The sequence below is a fragment of the Oryza glaberrima genome, chromosome 11, assembly GCF_000147395.1.
Source record: "Oryza glaberrima chromosome 11, OglaRS2, whole genome shotgun sequence".
NCBI classification, from domain to species: Eukaryota; Viridiplantae; Streptophyta; class Magnoliopsida; order Poales; family Poaceae; genus Oryza; species Oryza glaberrima.
Genome location: NC_068336.1, coordinates 20213560 through 20231497, shown reverse-complemented (window position 1 = coordinate 20231497; position 17938 = coordinate 20213560). Strand labels below are relative to the sequence as shown.

At 41.6% G+C, this 17938-nt stretch overlaps 3 protein-coding genes across 3 annotated transcripts; 2 read left to right on the top strand and 1 right to left on the bottom strand.

Moving 5' to 3' along the window:
* Nucleotides 1–309: 309 nt before the first annotated feature.
* LOC127754815 (E3 ubiquitin-protein ligase RHF2A) lies at nt 310–5236 on the top strand. The gene is made up of 9 exons (XM_052280413.1): nt 310–464; nt 1719–1884; nt 1969–2015; nt 3169–3231; nt 3333–3441; nt 3544–3929; nt 4016–4126; nt 4212–4593; nt 4956–5236. The coding sequence occupies exons 2-8, from the start codon at nt 1744–1746 to the stop codon at nt 4537–4539; spliced, it is 1185 nt and encodes a 394-aa protein (XP_052136373.1). The 5' UTR covers nt 310–464; nt 1719–1743; the 3' UTR covers nt 4540–4593; nt 4956–5236.
* A 552-nt stretch (nt 5237–5788) lies between these two features.
* LOC127754814 (sialyltransferase-like protein 5) lies at nt 5789–9720 on the bottom strand. The gene is made up of 11 exons (XM_052280412.1): nt 9509–9720; nt 9348–9427; nt 8688–8774; nt 8508–8585; nt 8336–8427; nt 8041–8242; nt 7663–7753; nt 7176–7234; nt 6837–6985; nt 6655–6736; nt 5789–6570 (listed from the first exon to the last, which is right to left on the bottom strand). Exons 1-11 carry the CDS (start codon nt 9642–9644, stop codon nt 6184–6186), a joined length of 1443 nt encoding a protein of 480 aa, XP_052136372.1. The 5' UTR covers nt 9645–9720; the 3' UTR covers nt 5789–6183.
* Nucleotides 9721–13006: 3286 nt separating this feature from the next.
* LOC127753879 (probable disease resistance protein At5g63020) lies at nt 13007–16952 on the top strand. Its single transcript, XM_052279329.1, has 2 exons — nt 13007–13703; nt 13985–16952. Exons 1-2 carry the CDS (start codon nt 13071–13073, stop codon nt 16004–16006), a joined length of 2655 nt encoding a protein of 884 aa, XP_052135289.1. The 5' UTR covers nt 13007–13070; the 3' UTR covers nt 16007–16952.
* The last annotated feature ends 986 nt before the right edge of the window (nt 16953–17938 follow it).

Sequence of the window (17938 nt, the reverse complement as noted above, 5' to 3'; positions counted from 1 at the left end):
CACCTACACCTACCCCACCATAAAAGGTCACTGACAGGTGGTCCCCGGAGAGCGGGTCGGGGCAGGCGAAGCGGTCAAAACGTACTTAAAAGGCGACCCGCTTGTCTCACTCTCTCTCTGCTACAGCTAGCCTACGCGGTTGACATGTGGGACCAGCTTTGATGGTGGCCCCACGTGTCGGTGTGTGGGTAGGTGGGGGCGGCGTCGGGGTGACGACGGGTGTCTCGGTTGGGGTGAGGGTGGGCCCCACTGGGGGGTGGGGTGGTGGTGGCCGAGTGGAGAGGAGGCACGCGCTTGCTCGCCTCGTCGTCTCGATACCTTTCTTCTCCTTTCCCCATCGCCTGAGGTTGGAGGAGGAGGCGAAGAGGCTAGCTAGCTAGCTAGGGTTTCGTGCTCCCCATCGCCTCGCGCGCGCAGCCGGATCCGATCGGGCGTCCTCGTCGGCGTCGGCGGCGGTGCCCCTGGTAAGGCCGGATCCCGATCCTTCCCGTTCGGTTGCGGTGGTGGGTGGTGTGGGGGGCGTCGGCGATCTGGGGGCGGTTGGGCGAGCTGGATCCAATTTTGGTGGGGGGCGCGGGGTTGGATTCCTCGGGTTGTGGGGTGGGGTTTGGATGGGGGGGAATTGGAGACGATGTGGTGTGGGTTGCTGGGCTTGGGTCTAAGTAGGGATGTGTTTGTTCGGGTTTGGGGTTTGATGTGGTGAGAATTGGGGGGGTGTTCGTGTTGTGCGATTAGGGGAATTCGCGGTATGCTGCGTGCTTTTGTTGAATTGTGTGAGAATTTTGGATTTTAGGTAGTTCTATTGTGGGGTGGGGGGTTAATTGATTTGGGCGTGACTTTGGATCGTGATTCCGGGGGACCTGAGCCGTGCCGTGTGAAATCGCGCTGATTGGAAGGGTACTCGTTAGACCAAATTGTTCTGTTCTGGGGTTTATGTTTGATTTGGTCGGCGTTTGCTATGGTTTGGAGGTATTAATTGGAGAGAATTTGAGCTGGTTGAGGCTCTACTGAGTAAAAATGGGTCTTGTGCTGGAACTATGACTATGATTACATAGCATTACCTGATAGAATCATTATGGGGCTTCTGGAATTCTGATATGGGGAATATAACTTTCTTATTTTTCCCATGTTTGGCTTGATGAGTTTTGACATAACTGGTAGTTTTTGTTGGCTAATATGTTCATTTGCTCGGAGTATATATCCTATGAAATTTGGCATAAATCTTGCAAATCTAGTTTTCATTAGGGATAGAAGTTCTTGAAAAAAAATGAACTATTGAAAGGGATTAGGGAGGATTTGCACTACAGTTTTACAATATCTCAAGATCATTTTCAACTAACTCCCCCAAGTGCAAAAGATCATACTTGGTGACTAGCGAGCAGTGAATTCGTATGCACTATACAGCAAATGAAAATGAGTTTAACAATGCATTTTACTTGGCTACACAACTTATCTGTGGTAGTTTTTTTTTTTTTGGCAACTTCGGAAAGCTATACTTTGTTAAAACTGAATTTGAACACCTGTGCCATTGTTTACAGGCTCTTTTTTTCAACAATATAACATGTTTGTTTGAAGTGTATACTATATTTGTTTTCATGGGATCATTTTGGCCTCAGCTGTGAATAACTGATGTGTTTGCTTTCCATCGTGAAGCCATTTTGAGACTTTGGTCAATTGAAGTGTTTATATTCTAAGCCCTTCTTTTCTCCATATTCTAGATATCAGGGTTGTGATTCCGTTGCAATGGCATCTGGAACTGATGAGAAAGCCAAGATGGAGGGTTTGACATCAGCTGCAGCCTTTGTTGAGGGTGGGATTCAGGATGCATGTGATGATGCATGTAGTATCTGCCTTGAGGCGTTCTGTGAGAGTGACCCTTCCACAGTAAGATGCCTTATCTTCAATTGTATGTTTTTTCTCATATATGACATTCTTTTAACCATTTTACTGTGTTTCTTTGTTATGTAGTTGACTGGTTGCAAACACGAGTTCCACCTCCAATGCATTCTTGAATGGTATAATATTGACCCCAGTTTATGCATATCATTGGTGAAAAATTCTTATATTTCTGCTGTGCGCTGTACTTTGTCTGTCTGAATTTATTTGAGTTGTTCCTGGATCAACTGCAAGCATGTTGACATTATATATCAATATCAAACTATTTGGGTCAGTTTTGATTTCATGTGGTCTGCTTTGCATGCTTGAGGTTTTGGGTAGACTATCAACTGTTCTTTTTCTATTGAGGAGTTGTTATAAAATTCAGTGAAGGAATGAACCAGACTTCTAGTACATAATATCCTGCTCTCTCTAGGGTGCTAATCCCATATATTTGTGCATTGATGACCATGATACACCTACTGTCAACTTTTTACACTTCTTCCAGTTTGCATTAAACGTCAGTGTGACTAGACAATATACCTAAATACTTTCAACTATCAAAGTATCTACCTATTAGTATAGTTTCCATGTGCTAATTTCAGTATTTCCATACATTCCTATGGATGCATGCATATCATGATTGTTTAATTTTATTGAGATTAAATTTCTGAAAGCCCTACTACCTTTGGTAAAACCATCACAAAATCACATTTTCAAGTGATTGTTTCACAACATTTGATCTTTCGAAACATTTGACAAAACTGAACTTTAGTTATTTCCATCATACTCAATGTACTTGGCCCCGCTTGATAGTTACTAGCATATATGTTCCATTGTGAATTTGGCTAGGTTTGTGAGACTAACAGCTGGTGTCGATAGAATACAATGATAATGCTTAAAATGTAATTTTGTGAATCCTTTTTTTAATAAATAAATGAGGCCTGTTATGAATTTTTTTCTCAAGATTGCAGTTTGTGATAGCTTTAGCAAATGTAGTGCTGTTTTATGAAAATGTACTCCTTTATTAATTGAAGGGGTGCTGTATTATAGAATTATTCATAGTTTTGTTCATATTACAGTATAGGTAAATAAGATTTGCTATATATTTATATAGATCCTTCTTATATATAGTGGAATTGTGAAACTTCAGTGGTAGTTAACTAGCTGTAACTTGTAAGGGGATTTCTCCAGAGATTATGAATGAGACTTCACATGGCAAATTCCATTATCAGTTCTTTTTTCTGTGTAAAAAGATTTTTCATATTGATGATCGGTGGTCCTTTTGCATAGGTGTCAGAGAAGTTCTCAGTGTCCTATGTGTTGGCAGCCTATCAGTTTGAAGGATCCTACCAGGCAAGTCGTCAAAATACTTTATGTTTTCTTTGCCTATACAGATATCAGGCAGAATTTTAACATGTAAAAGGGTACTAACCTCTGTCCTACTAATATGTCAGTCAAGAGCTGCTCGAGGCAGTGGAGCGTGAAAGGAATGTAAGGACCAATCAAACTCGAAATACAACTATATTTCATCATCCTGCTCTTGGAGATTTTGAGGTTCAGCATGTATGTGTTATGAAACTAACTTGAGTTTTGATATATTCCTCCTGATTTGACTAGTGAAGCATTTTCTAGTGTTAACCTAATTAGCAAGATGAACTTTTGCAGTTACCTGTTGTTGGTAATGATGCTGAACTTGAAGAGCGTATATTACAGCACCTAGCAGCAGCCGCTGCAATGGGAAGGTCACACCACCTTGGTAGAAGAGAAGGACACAGGGGTCGTTCCGGCTCTCATGGTCGTCCACAGTTCTTAGTTTTTTCTTCGCATCCAAACATGCCTTCTGCTGGTTCAGTTTCTTCATCGTCCGTTCAAGGGGAAGTGGATAATGAATCAAGTCCTGTCCACACAACTGGTGAATTATCACTGCATGCTAACACCCATGAAGAAGCAGGCAATCAAAGTCCTGGGATGCTTACCTACGATGCTGATCAAGATGCTGTTGTTTCATCTGGAAATAGTACCCCTGTATCTAGCCCTAGGTTTTTCAACAGGTAAATTGAGTCACCTATATGCATGCACTATGTCCTTATGTTATTTTTTTTTTATGATAACCAATATGATGATCCTGGTGTATCAGGAGGCATTCCACTGGGCAATCAACTCCAGTAAACAATGACAGAGCTGGGCCTTCAGATCTTCAGTCTTTCTCAGACTCTCTGAAGTCTCGCTTAAATGCTGTCTCTATGAAGTATGGAGTTTTATTTTCTTAAGTTGCTTCGAAAGTTGTCTATCAACTTTTATGTTAAATCTGTTTCTCCTTTTGTCCGATTCAGGTACAAGGAATCTATTACAAAAAGTACTCGAGGATGGAAGGAGAGACTTTTTTCGCGTAATTCATCTGTGGCAGATCTTGGTTCTGAAGTAAGAAGAGAAGTTAATGCTGGAATTGCGTCTGTATCAAGGATGATGGAGCGTCTGGAAACTAGAGGTAGTAATGGTAGAACAAGTGATGGCCCAGCAACATCCACTTCTGAAGTTATTCCCAGTACAGAATCAAGCAATGAGAGAGTTACAGAAAACAATCCAACTACTGCAGCGACAAGTACTAGCAACACTTCTGCGTCTTCTGCCCCTTGTGTTACAACAACCGGTTCAAATTAGCATGTTATAGGTTCCGAAAGAAGGCCTGCACATTCCCATTCTTCTCCATCAAAGGTACTACATTTTTCAACTGAAAGATAATTATTGCGATATATGTAGTTTTAGTATGCATTGCTTCTAGACGGAAGGATAATTTATGCACTCAACCGTGGCTGTCTTACCTTGTAATTTAGTCATTTAGTTCTAGTTAGGTTAAGGGTTAGTTATTGGTTGACTCTCACATTTGAGAAAATGCCATTTATGTAGAAACGGGAATTTCATTTTTTTTTTTTTACATCCAAGCAAGAGACGCTGCCAACAATTATGTTTAGTTAAACAAATATGGATATGGGTTACGTCCATTTATTAGCTCCAAATGATTATCTTAGTTCAACTGTCTGTTTGCTCACAACTGATTCATGTTACACGGATTACAGGATTGCCATTGCCAGGCATGGGCAGGTGACCAAAAGCAACGTCATGATGTTGTCATCCTCAGCATTGCATAAATCACCTCCAGAAAATCGGAATGACAAATTTGATGTATTGGTTTGATAAAAGGGCTCAGCCCGAGGTATTACCTTAGGATGCCGATTTGTTCTGCTTCATCTATGTAAAAAGGGAAAAAAATCAGGGACAAGTTTTTACCGGTATAAATAATGGATTTGGTGACATAATAGCAATCGTAATCGTGATAAATATGATTGATACAGCAAAATTTTCCTACTGTGCGAGAAAGCCAAACTCATCGCTTTCTACCTCCTGTTAAACAGGATGTTTGAACAGTCGCTCTGTTCGTTAAATTGTTTTCATAAAAGATTTGCTCTCAGCAACCCACAAATTTTAAAAAAATCATGTAAATTCTGCGAAATCTAGCTGCTGCTCTTTTTTCTTTTTCTTTTTTTTTTGCCGTTGTGTGCAAACCTCACCGTTCTGTAGTTTTAAGTGCTGACCTGCCAGATTTGCCCTGCGCTCACGTTTCTGAAAGTAGTTATCTTTGAGCCTTGTCAAATTTTTAGGGAGAACCTGGCTAATTTGAAACAAGCTTCATGGTTTTCAACTTTTTTTTTCCCTAAATGCTACTGCACTTAATATTTTCAAGGTCGGATTAGGCAAACTTATATCACGTTCTATCAAGTTAAAAAGTTAAGTCCACAAGACCACAACAGAATATATTTGCTGGCAGCAAAAACTGGAACTTGAAGGGGAGGTAGCTAGCTCAGCAACATATGGCATCGTTAAATGCCGTATTGTGAAATATATTTGTCAATAACAAAACAAACATGACTTTCACTTATATGGCATTGTGAAATGAAAACATGTGTCAACAACAAAAACTATAGTACTACAATTCAGGGTGTAGGTTACTAGCTCAACAACAAAACTGCAGTTCAGAATTGCGTGATGGCTAGTACATGTTGCAAGTGGCACCAAAATCGTTACAGCTGTACCCATAGCGGAACATTCTTCCGACTGATTAAGCAACTATCCCTACAAAGTCGCTAAGAAACCAATAAAAGAATATTTTCTGTCAGGGGAATGAGAAACCCTAAAGAATAGCCTCAATCCTTTGCCTCTTGTGATCTTACAACTGACAAGTAGATATGCCTCTGAAGATTACCACAGGGTCAAGATGCCATCTCCAGGCAAAGATTAAGTGCTGACTTAACTAGATGAACGTTCATGTCTCACACAAACAAGATCATCTAGCTTGTTTCCATCCATCTTGTACAGAGATACGCCGCCCATCTGGACATGGTGTTCCTGAGCCTCCATTCGTAAGCTGTCGAATGGGAGTACCTCCCACTTCTTGTAGTTTGAGTTCTTTCGTGTTTCGCTCATGTCTGGAGTTCCTGATACAGGTCCGTAATCTGGGTCAACTGTTCCCCATACCTTGCAGTTGCTAAATGGCCCCATTTGATCAGATTGACCAGTTTCATGCCTTTTTAAACGAAAAGCCGCAGCATGCGCTGTTCTGATCTCTTCCCTGCTAGGTATATCCGACCAATCTTCTACCCTCTTTGCTCTCATGGGGGAATGGATTCGAATTACCTACATACAGGAAACAGCAATTAGACAAGACAACTTCATATAGACAAATCAGACGAAAACATGGGCGAGAGCCTGGAGGCTTACTCCAAGGCACTCCAGAAGTTGATAATAAGCCCGCCCTTGCAGTGGATTGTGTCCTTTCCTTGGGGGTGAGAAGTACCTTGTCCTGAAACAATGAAGTGGGCATAAAACATCCTTGCACAAAAATCATAGAGAACAATAGTACCATGGATATCTACATATAACACATCCATGCATTGACTTACCATTCTGTGTAGTTAGGGTCAACTGTGAATCCATACATGTCGATAATATCACACATGGAAAGGGCCAATTCTATTGACTTCATACCAGTCCCTTTAGCACCTCTTCTCAAGACTATGCCTTGAAAAAGATAAACTGGGTTTGGAAGTTCCTGCCAGTTAAACAATTGCCAAGTATTCAGTGTGAATGATTTCAGTCCCCAAAAACCATAGTAACAAGAAGAAAATCACAACAGCATGAAATTCATGCTTCACATTAGTATGATTCAAGAAGAGACAGATAGTGAATTGTACAACATGCTCAGCTGGACGAAAGAAAAATGTGATCATATAACCTTTTACCTTTATCACCACATTGATTTCTTTGTGCGTCAAACTTTTTATAATAAGAACCTCATCAGCTGCAACAAAAGCAGGACAGTTAGACTCCTGTTTAAAAGCTCATCTAGTGGTGACTACTATAAAAAGTGATCTCATGCATCTAAAATTTATTAGAAGAGAGCAACTTAAGTGAAGTATAATAAATTCCTATAAGAACTAGTTAAGCTACAAATAAAAGTTATCTGGTGTTATTACACAAATGTCCTTGTATGGAATAATATATCAGTCCTCAAGTGATGCACAATACTAATTGTCTCTGCAAGCTTAACAAGGCATCTTCCAAGTTGCGAAAACCAGAAATGAACGACATTGCCATGTGCTTTCTAATAGTTCGAGGATAATAGAGAACACCAATACGAATATTATATTTTCTCTCATTTATGAAAAAGTAAATTAAAACACTATCAGGATTGAAGTTATCTGGAAGAAACCAGGATTACAGCATTACAGGAGCCCTTTAGTATTGGCGCCATGTTTCGAGCAGCACCCCTGACAACCAGTCGAAAGTCCCTTTTCAACCCAACATATTTTGCATACTTCTGCAGGCCAAAGATAAAATAAGAGCAAAATTAGTAAACGAGTGTCAATCTGTGCCAACTTTAGAAGAAAATATAATTTTTAGATGTCCGGAGTTAGGATAGAAGACACCTAAAATAACAAGAAGCTAATAAGATGGTAAGGGGTTCAGGGTAGGCATTAAGAAGAGATAATGGAGTAATAACTTAACAGGAGGAGCTTAGCTGCCTACGGGGTCAACAAGAACACACTAAAATAGGCCATTCACATAAGTTAGCTTAGATACATATGAAGAACTCAATGAGATTACCTTATTAACAGGTGCTTCATTATCTCGGAACACAGCATCATGTGCATCAATCTCTTGTCCGAACTCTGTTTTCAAGAGATCCCCTGAGTTACCAACAACAGCACATGTTGCAAACTGGCGAGGATGAAAAGGAGGCTTAGCAGGGAGTAAAACACTAAGAAGCTCTTCGCACAAAGTACGATTGTAGCATTTGTCAGCACCGCTGCATATTTTTTAAAGCACATTAACCAGTATGCGGATTAATATCACTTCGTTACGAAGAATAGTGCAAATGTGCAACAAGTATCAAACTTACAGCTGTGCAATCCTTTTGGCTGCATAATCCAACCACCCATCAGGTCGCACATCTAAGTACTCCCTTGTCAACACAGTCGTCATGTTACGGTACTGGCATCATATTAGCATTAACACATAAGTATATATTCTAATAAACACGCTATTTCATAATTCATAAACCATGTACTAACCTGTTCCCACAGAAGGATAGTTTCACAGACATCATAGTTGTATTCTAGTGGTTCAAAATATTTGAACTGAGTGTTGTACTGCATAAGTCAAGAGAAGTGATATCTTGAGTGGACCTTTGTTGAAGGACACAAATCCGTTAACAGAAGTAACTGCATGTGAACATGACAGGGAATACTTACCCAAGTGCTGTTGGTTCCTTTAGGAAATCTAAGGACTAGCTTGCAATGATCAATAATATCTGCTGTGAGGCCAAGTCCCCTTCTTGCCTAAATAAAGTTGAGATTTCAGAAGCAAGCTAGAAAAGAAGCAAGAGAGTAAAGAACATGTAAATGAAACTTCTACTGCTGATCAAAGGAAAATGCTGCAAATCTGTAACTTATAATACTTGAGAAGGTCTAAAACTGAAACTGAGTTTCACATAGATTCTAGATGACCATTTTGCAGATTGCCTCATTGTTCATTATGGAACGGTGTCCTATAAATCGCATCCTTTCTCCGACCAAATTCATGCATAACAAACAAGAACTAAACGTAACAAATAAGAACCAGCAATTTGATGAATAATGTGATCCCACGATTGACTGATTGCAAAGACACCATGCATGGATGAACAATTCATGGTTGTTTCAGCGGACACGACACACGGGTAGACCATAACAGTATAACACTAGTAGCTAATTCACTGCCCCTGCCCTTCACTATGACACAATCCACAATTACTGTGATCTCAAATTGATCTCTTCAAAGCAGAAATGTGCTTAGTTAAAAACAATCAAGGCTTCCATGGCAGGACAATTATTTGAATTCAAGAGAGCACAGAGCAAGCCCGGGTCACGCACCACGCACTGCTGGACGCGGGACTGGAAGCCCGAGAGCGCGCGGACCTCGTCGGAGTCCAGATCCAGCCTACTCGCCAGCCCTGCAAGAGAATCCATCCCTCCCCATCAATCCCACACAACGAAGGGGAACGAAAGCTAGGTTTTCGGGAGAGCGCTCTCACTCGGAGCGGTGAAGAATGAGGACTGGATGGAGAGGACGGCGAGGCAGAAGGCGAGGGCCAGCCCCAGAAGTAGCACCACCGTGGGCCGGCGCGGCGGCGGCGGCAACGACGACGGCGGCGGCGGCGCCCTCGCCATCGCCGGATCGGAGGCGGATGCGATGCTTCCTTCTCCTCCGCTTCACTCCACTCGTGGGAAAAGGCAGAGAGGAGGGGGTTAAAGCTCTCCTTTTATTTTCTTTGTTTTTACACTCAAAGTTGCTTCTAAGGTGGTGTTTGAATCTTCTGAAGATAAAGATGAATATAAAGTGTTTCACATAAAACGAGGTAGTAATAATGTGTGATTAATTAATTTTTAATTATTACAAACTTGAAAAATAGATTAATCTGACATTTTAGAACAACTTTTATATAGAAAGTTTTCGCACCAAACACACCGTTTAACCGTTTGAAAAGCGTACCACGAAAATCAAAGTTTATCCTTCATTTATAGAGGATTTGAACGGGCCTAAATGGGACTAATCATTTGAAACATAATGCTAGGAGTATTTGAATTTGAACTAATGATGGTTCATCAAACATGTTCAGTTTGCTTTAATTTGATACTACAATCCATAAAAGAGAAAATAGTATGTCAAAATTGGCTTCAACTGTACTAGTACAAGTTTTTGCAAATGGCCAAATGGGATGCTATTGAATTAATCTAGGAGAATTCGATTTTGATTTAGATCCTACTCCCCCGTCCCATAATATAAGGTGTCCACGCATTTCCAGATTCTACCTTCAAAATATTTTGACCAACATTCAAGTACAATATGAATTAAATTTAATTGCTAAAAAATATATCATTGGATTCACATTTGAATTTACTTTCATATGGTCAGGATGGCATATCTTAAATTTTGCAAAATTATAATGGCATGGTTCCAATTTTCCCTATAATATATGAGAAATTATAAGACAAATATTAGTTTTGGAGACCATGTCAAATTTGACCATGTCTTATAATATATTATAGGATAGAGGGAGTATCTGAAAAGCAGAAATTTTCTTTTTGACATAGGATCAACAAATCCATTAACCAGAGGCTCTAGGGAAGCCGCCAGAGACCAGTGGGATACAAAGACAGGACTTGGCTCATTAACACATTCAACCCTATCTCAAAAGTAGAAATATTTAACTATCAGCTGATAATATTTTGGGATAATTTCATTTCTGCCATGTCTAATATTGATTTTACCTTTTTTAGGGTTTTTGTTTTTATCTCCACTTTTTTTAAACCAAAAGGGTAAGGTTTAGACGGAATTGAGTGGGACCGGGTTTATGGCAGTAAAGAAATAGAGAAAAAAGAAAATATTTTTTTTAATTTGTTATTGACCTTTTTACCCTTAGGAAATATCCAAGTAGGGGAAACCTTCCAGCCTCTCGTGTGCACGGGTTCACTCCCAAAAGAAACCCCATCTGGCGGCGCGGCAAGCGGCGGCGAGCGTGCGTCAGTCAGGAACAGACCCCTCCCATCGGCACTTTGCGCGGGCTAGGCGGCGGCAGGGAGGGGGCTAGGCGACGGCATTGAGGGGACTTGGTGGTGGCTGGGAGGGGGCAAGGCGGTGACGGGCAAGGGGTTTGAAGGCGGCAGCAAAATGGGGGCTTGAAGGTGGTGGCAAGGAAGGGGCTTGGCGGCGGTAGGGGAGGAGCTGCGGGGAGGATTTGTGTTGGTGTTGGGATGTGAGCAGGAGACGACGATGGTAACAGCGACCCTGCAGATCGAGGGGACCGAGGGGATGTTTGGTTGATGCCTAACCTTGCCGTAACTAAGTTTAGGCTAGTTGAGGCATGGTGGCACAAAGTGTGGCTTAAAAATAGTTGGCCACAAGTGTGGCAAGCTTAGCTTCAAATTTGAGAGTGTGATATGTGGGTCCCAAGGCTATGAAAGTGTGGCATGATACAATTGCCGTAGCGAACCAAACACATATGTAAGAAATTGTGGCATAACTAAAGTGTGGCAAACAACCAAACAGCCCCCGAGTCCAGATCGGTTGTCCCCAAGGTGGAAGACGGCGCGACGCAGCATGGGGAGGAAGTGACGGCAGCAGCGGCAACGGCCGCGATACCATGTTTGCGAGATTGGATTTGCTTGACTTTGGTTTGGATTTTCTTGAGTTTCTTATGCTTGCTATATGTTGTGTAAAGAATGTGTCAAATTTGTGCCATTTTATCTTTCTTTTTTTTGTCAAAATGTGTCAAAATTTCTAGCAAAATTATGTCAAATTTTAAATCAAAATTTATCCATAGTATGTCAAAATTGCCACGCTTGTGGAAGTTTATCAAAATTGCTACATGTACAAATGGAAGCAAATACACAAATGATAAAAAAAAATAGTGTCAAATGTGCAATAGCATGTAAGGGCATGGATGTCTTTTTTCCAAAGATTTAACACCGTCAACATGTCCACCCAAAATAGGGATAAAATTTGGATTTGTTTAAAAAAACAAGGGCAAAAATGAAATCCTAAAAAATAGGAGCAAAATCAATATTGTATATCAAAAGCAGGAGCAGGAGCAAGAATGAAATTGCCCCTAATATTTTTGTTGGGTAAGGTTCATGTCTAGTGGGCTAGTGGGATGTGGCCCTAAGTTACACGGTTGGCCCTAAGGAATAAGCCCACTTTGACTTCCTTAACTATATATCGGCCCCCTCCCTCAACTATTAAAATCGATCAAATTTGACTCCCTTGACAGTTTTAGAGGACTATTTCACTGACGTGGCGTCTACGTGGCAATATTAAGCTGATTCGTGACATTGACGTGGCATTAGAATTAAAAACATGTACGTGGAATCCATTCGTCATTCACTAAAATTTATGGGGCCCACATGTCATCTGTGTCTCTCTTCCTCTCCCTTTCGGCCGTGAGCAACGGGCAAGATCTGGAGCGGCGGGCGGCGGTGGCCGGGAGCGAGAAGCTCGTCGTACCTCCGGCCGTACGCGTACTGCTCGAGGGAGAAGCCGAGGGCAACAGTGTTCGACGTGTCGTTGGCCGGCGGCGCCCTTGGCATGGCGCCGTGAGGTAGGCGGAGGGGATCATTGAGGAGAAGAAGCTCCAACTTTCAACTATACTTTTAAAACTATTAATTTATATATTTTTAAAATGCTAATTACCATAATTAAGTTAATTAGACTAATTACCGTAATTAGCGGCTAGGACGGTGCGGACGTAAAAAGGCATGTAACCTGAGTAGCACCCCAAGATTCTAAGTTCAAATCTACGTAGGAGCAAATTTTAAATTGTGTTATTTGAGGGCTAAGTTCCCTGTATGATAGACTAAATTCTTAATTTACAAAGACTACATATATCCGGTTGGATGAAGAGGCCGGATAAAAAATACCTTTCTCTATAAAGAGAAAAAAAACGGCGCCGATGGTACGTGCGCGCCTGCGCGAGTTACCCATCAAGCGCTAGCGCGCGCTAAATAGGAATCCCCTGTTGGGCATACACCGGAAATTGAAAGTGGAGAGCTGGCGGTTCCGTGGTTTGACTTTGGAGAAACCACGAAGGAGGCCTCTCCATGGCGACTCCATCTGACGCCGCGACGATCATATGGAGCACGGAGCTCGAGCTAGCTCCACTGATAGCAATGGTGAGGAACCGGGATTATTTCGCCGGCGCTCGATTCCACGTCCTCCGTGGCGCGTGCGAGCACCTGGCGCACGTCAGGGACTGCGTGCGCACGAGGGCCCGCGTGGCGGCGCGGCGGGGCAGGAGGCTGGCGACGGCGGCGGCCTGGACAGAGGAGGCGGAGATCTACCTCCTCCGGTTCGGCGAGCTGCGGAGCGCGCACGGCCGGATCCCCAGGCTCATCTTCTGGGATCTGCTCGGCTGCTACCGCGTCAGCAAGGTCGCGTCGCTGATGATGCCGCAGGTGAAGAGGCTGTGCGAAGAAGGGGGAAGGATCGTGCGCAGGAGCAAGCTGCCCCAACCGATGGAGATCTCCACGGGGTTCGCGAGCAGGGATCGTACCCTCCGGGCCGCGATCGAGAGGGTGAGGACGATCCAACCCAACGGCATCGTCGCGATCTGGGGCCGCGCCGGCTTGGGGAAGACTTACCTACTCAAGCTCGTTGAGGAGTACTTCTCCCGAGATGACACCTTCGATCTCGTGCTGCGAATCGCCTCTCCGAGAGATTCCTCCGTAGCCAAGGTACTATCTATACATGCATACTGATTTATTGCGAGTAGTATAACACTAGGATATTCAGTTTTTTTTTTTTTTTGAGAGGTAGGATATTCAGTTGAGGTATTTACAAAATGAAGAGAAATAGCACATCTACAAATATATAATTTTTTTTAGCAAATGTATGATACTTTGCACTGGATATGTTGTTGACAACCATTGCATGGACAGATATAAACAATTTGGCCCTTTCATTCCATATCCATCATAAGATGCATTTCTAGCATATAACTCTTGGCCACTTTCAGGTTCAAAGTGAAATTGCCAAGAAACTCATGTTGGCTAACTGTGACGGCATGCAACATAGAGCAAGAATTTTCGACTTCTTGAAGGAGAGAAATTTCCTTTTATTGCTTGACTGTGTATGGCAGAGACTGGATCTAGAAGAAGTTGGGATTCCATCACTTGACTTGGTTGGAAGCTGCTACAACCGAAGAGTGGTTTTCACGGCATGCTCTAGCCATGTCTGTGATCAAATGAATGTGGAAGTGGAGAACAGAATTGAGGTTCACTGTCTTGATCATACAGAATCATGGGAAATTTTCAAGCAGAATGCTGATCTTGATTACTTGGGCCATCAGCATGTGTACCTGCCAAGAAATATTTCCGCGGAATTGCTTGGTTCACCTTTGGAGCTGGTAACAATTGGAAAGGCCATGCACAATAAGAAGGATGCAATATATTGGCAAAATGCCCTTCATTATCTGACTGAATCATGCCTTCGTGACACTCAATGGTCAGGTAGTGAAGAGGCAACATTTTTCAGATTAAAACTTGCGTATGACAGCTTGACAGGAATTCTGAAAGATTGCTTTAAGTTGTGTTCTTTATGGCCAGAGGGCCATATATTTAATCAACGGAAATTAGTAGACTTCTGGATAGGGTCAGGATTAATACAAGGGGATGACATTGAAGCGTCTTACAACGAAGGTTTCTCTCATATTACCACCTTGCAAGAATTTTGCCTTTTAGAGCCAGCAGAAGATGGAGAGGCAGTGCAAATGCAATCTACAATCCGTGATTTTGCCTTATGGGTTGTACACAGTCAAGGCGAGGACAGGAACAAATGGAGAATCCAAACCAAAGAGAATTGGGGATTGGCAGAGCAAGTTCTATTAGTGGGGCTTAAAATTACAGAACTGCCTCGTATTCCTAGCAATCAAAAAACCCTTGAAGTCTTGATACTCCAGCACAATTATTTGGAAGACGGTTCTTTCGGGAACTTCCCCTCGTTGCTTTCACTGCAGTACCTAGATCTCTCTTTTAATAAATTGTCCAATATACCTGTAGAGATTTGCATGCAGGTCAACCTAAGATATCTGAATTTGTCAAATAACAGAATAAAAACGGTACCAGTGGAGTTAGGCTGTCTTACCAGACTGAGGCACTTGCATCTTCGGAATAATCCAAATCTAGTTATTCCAAATGGTATACTACCAAAACTCCAGAATTTGGAGGTGCTGGATGTTTGCTCATTTAATTTACTGCAGTGCTCATCCTATGAGGCGCCAATTAATGAGCTTGTGCGTATGGATAAATTGCAGTCCCTTGGAATCACTGTTCGTTCAGAAACCTCGTTTCAAGGGATTAGTAAGACAACCTTACCAATACGGTCCCTCTCTATTGTCATTTATAACCATGAAGATGGGTATGAGACTCATGTCTCTTCTGAAAATTCTTGTATCAATCCTGAAAGACAAACAAACCTGTTTGAACTTGGTATTTACACAAGACAGAAGACTATTGTGCTTGACAGCATTCATTCAATGTGGAATGTTCAGCATGTTGAGAAAGCATACCTCCATGGTTATTTCGTTGATAGGATCATATGCCAGAAGCTGCACACTGGAGATATTTTTGCAAAACTCAGACGTTTGGATATAGTACGGTGTTCAAGATTGAATCATATTTCATGGATTATTCATCTCCCGCTTCTAGAGGATTTGCTGCTATTTTCATGTTCAACATTGCACCAGATTATTGCTACTGCACAAGATGGTGTCGTTAAGACAAATCAGGAAAAGGAAAATCCATCAGTTAATAATACATTCCCCAGTCTTAAAAGGATGACACTGATCGAAGCTGGTGCATTGGTTAGGATCTGCAGCCCGTTCTTCTCATTTCCTTCTCTGGAATGCCTTCAGATCTCTGCATGCCCTTTGTTGAATAAACTTCCCTTTCTTACCGTTCCGAGCAAACTGAAATGTATACGCGGTGAGAATGAATGGTGGGATGGTTTGGAATGGGAAGACCAAGATCTTGAACCTTGAACTTTACTTTCATGGCCTCTCTGCTGAAGATCAACTATCTGAATTGTATCTTTTCAATAGCCTGGAAGTGGAATGGGCTAGTATCTTTACCCCTTGATGAAAGAAGCAACTGCTGGTGGTGACAATGCATCTTCATCTACACATGCTGCGAAACCAGCGAGCGAACCTTCCAAAACGAGGCCCACAACGCCAACGATATCTTGCTTCGCATCAGGCCATTTCCAATCCAATGACTAGAATGGTGTCCATAACATTAAATAAGATGCCACATAGGATGAAAAATTATGTGGCAAGTGAATAAATGAGGAAAGAGAAGGAAACCATGTCTTGCATGAGACATGGTTTCTACACAATATCCAAGACATCATGTGAGATAAGAAGCATTAAATTTAAGTATGGAATAGTAGTGTTTGCATTGGAAGAGGAGTGTCTAGTACTAGTTTCTTGATGATGTGGAGTTTGTAAAAACCATGTCTAGTGTTTTCGGTTGGGAATGGCCTCAACGATGGTAACCTAAACAGTTTGTTTTCCCAAAGCCGTACTTCATATGATCTCTGATCACATAACTTCAATTAGGTTACCGGCTGTGGGTAACTCAAGACTATACAGTGACACCCACTATAGATGATGATTTTGAAAAGGAAAGTGAAAGGAACAAAGAAGAAGGGGATGAGAAGGATGGTGAGTGGGCCCGACTAGAACCAATGGCGTTAGACAACAGGAGTGGTGATCTGCCTACTTTTGGGGGGCATTTAACCATTTGCCACTTTTAGCATGTACAAACATCAATGTGGAGCAAACCATTTAGAATTTCTCTAGCAGATTGAGTAAATTTCACAAAATCCCAGGTATTAGGGCATCCATTACATAAAACCCTAGTTATTGTGATTTGTTTCACGAAATCACATGTTTTGAGTCAAAATGTTTCAAGAAACCTCATATTCATGTAGACTACTTATATTTTATTATTACATAAGATTGTTTTTTTCATCAATTCACATTAGTTGGCTAAAAGGACATACTCTTCTCGTCTACTTTATTTTTTTCTCAATTTTGCGCCGAAAAAGCTTAACATAATACCGGCTGATTATAATATAATAATAGGTTAAGTATACACATAAATGATCAAAACATGATTAACAACACTTGTTAAAAAGCAACTAACGTTATATATGTACTAAAAAGTATCTCATACATTCTTTTTACAATTATTATAGATAAATATATTAGTCAAATAAACGATGTAAATTTATACCTGGGGTTTTATGAAACATTTTACTCTAAAACCTGGGGTTTCATGAAACAAATTACAAAACCCAGGGTTTTGTGTTACAGAAGCCCTAAAATACAGGGTTTTGTGAAATTTACTCGAAAATAACAACCTACCTGGGTCTCCCTTTTCACTCAAGGAAACTAAGAAAAAATGACTTTGTACCTCTCCTTGAAAAGATTTTCTCTAGAATACCAGGTTGGAAAGGTTGGTTTCTGCTGCACATGAAACTCTGGTCAAGTCACTCCTATCTTCAATTCCATCCTACCAGATGACAACCTTGCTAATCCCTCAATGGGTCATCAAGAAAATTGACAGGAACAGAAGAGCCTTTCTATGGAAAGGAACTGAACCTGATAATACTCACCCAGGAACAAGCCTTGTGAACTGGCAAACAAGCAAATGCACTAGGGGTTGGGAGCTTCCGGATCTGGATCGAGAGGCAGTGTGACGAAAGAGCTGGTCAGACATATGGAATTCGATGAGTCCAAACTACGTACTAAGATCGACCAAGTATGGTTATTGGGGCGGTAGGACTCGTCAAGCACCAGACGATAGAAGCTTCAATTCAGATCCCCCACATGTCAGTTTGTAGTAATGCAGAGGACCCTCACTCTAGAAGCTTAGTCTTTCCGTTTTTCCGTTTTTCTTTTTTTTTATTT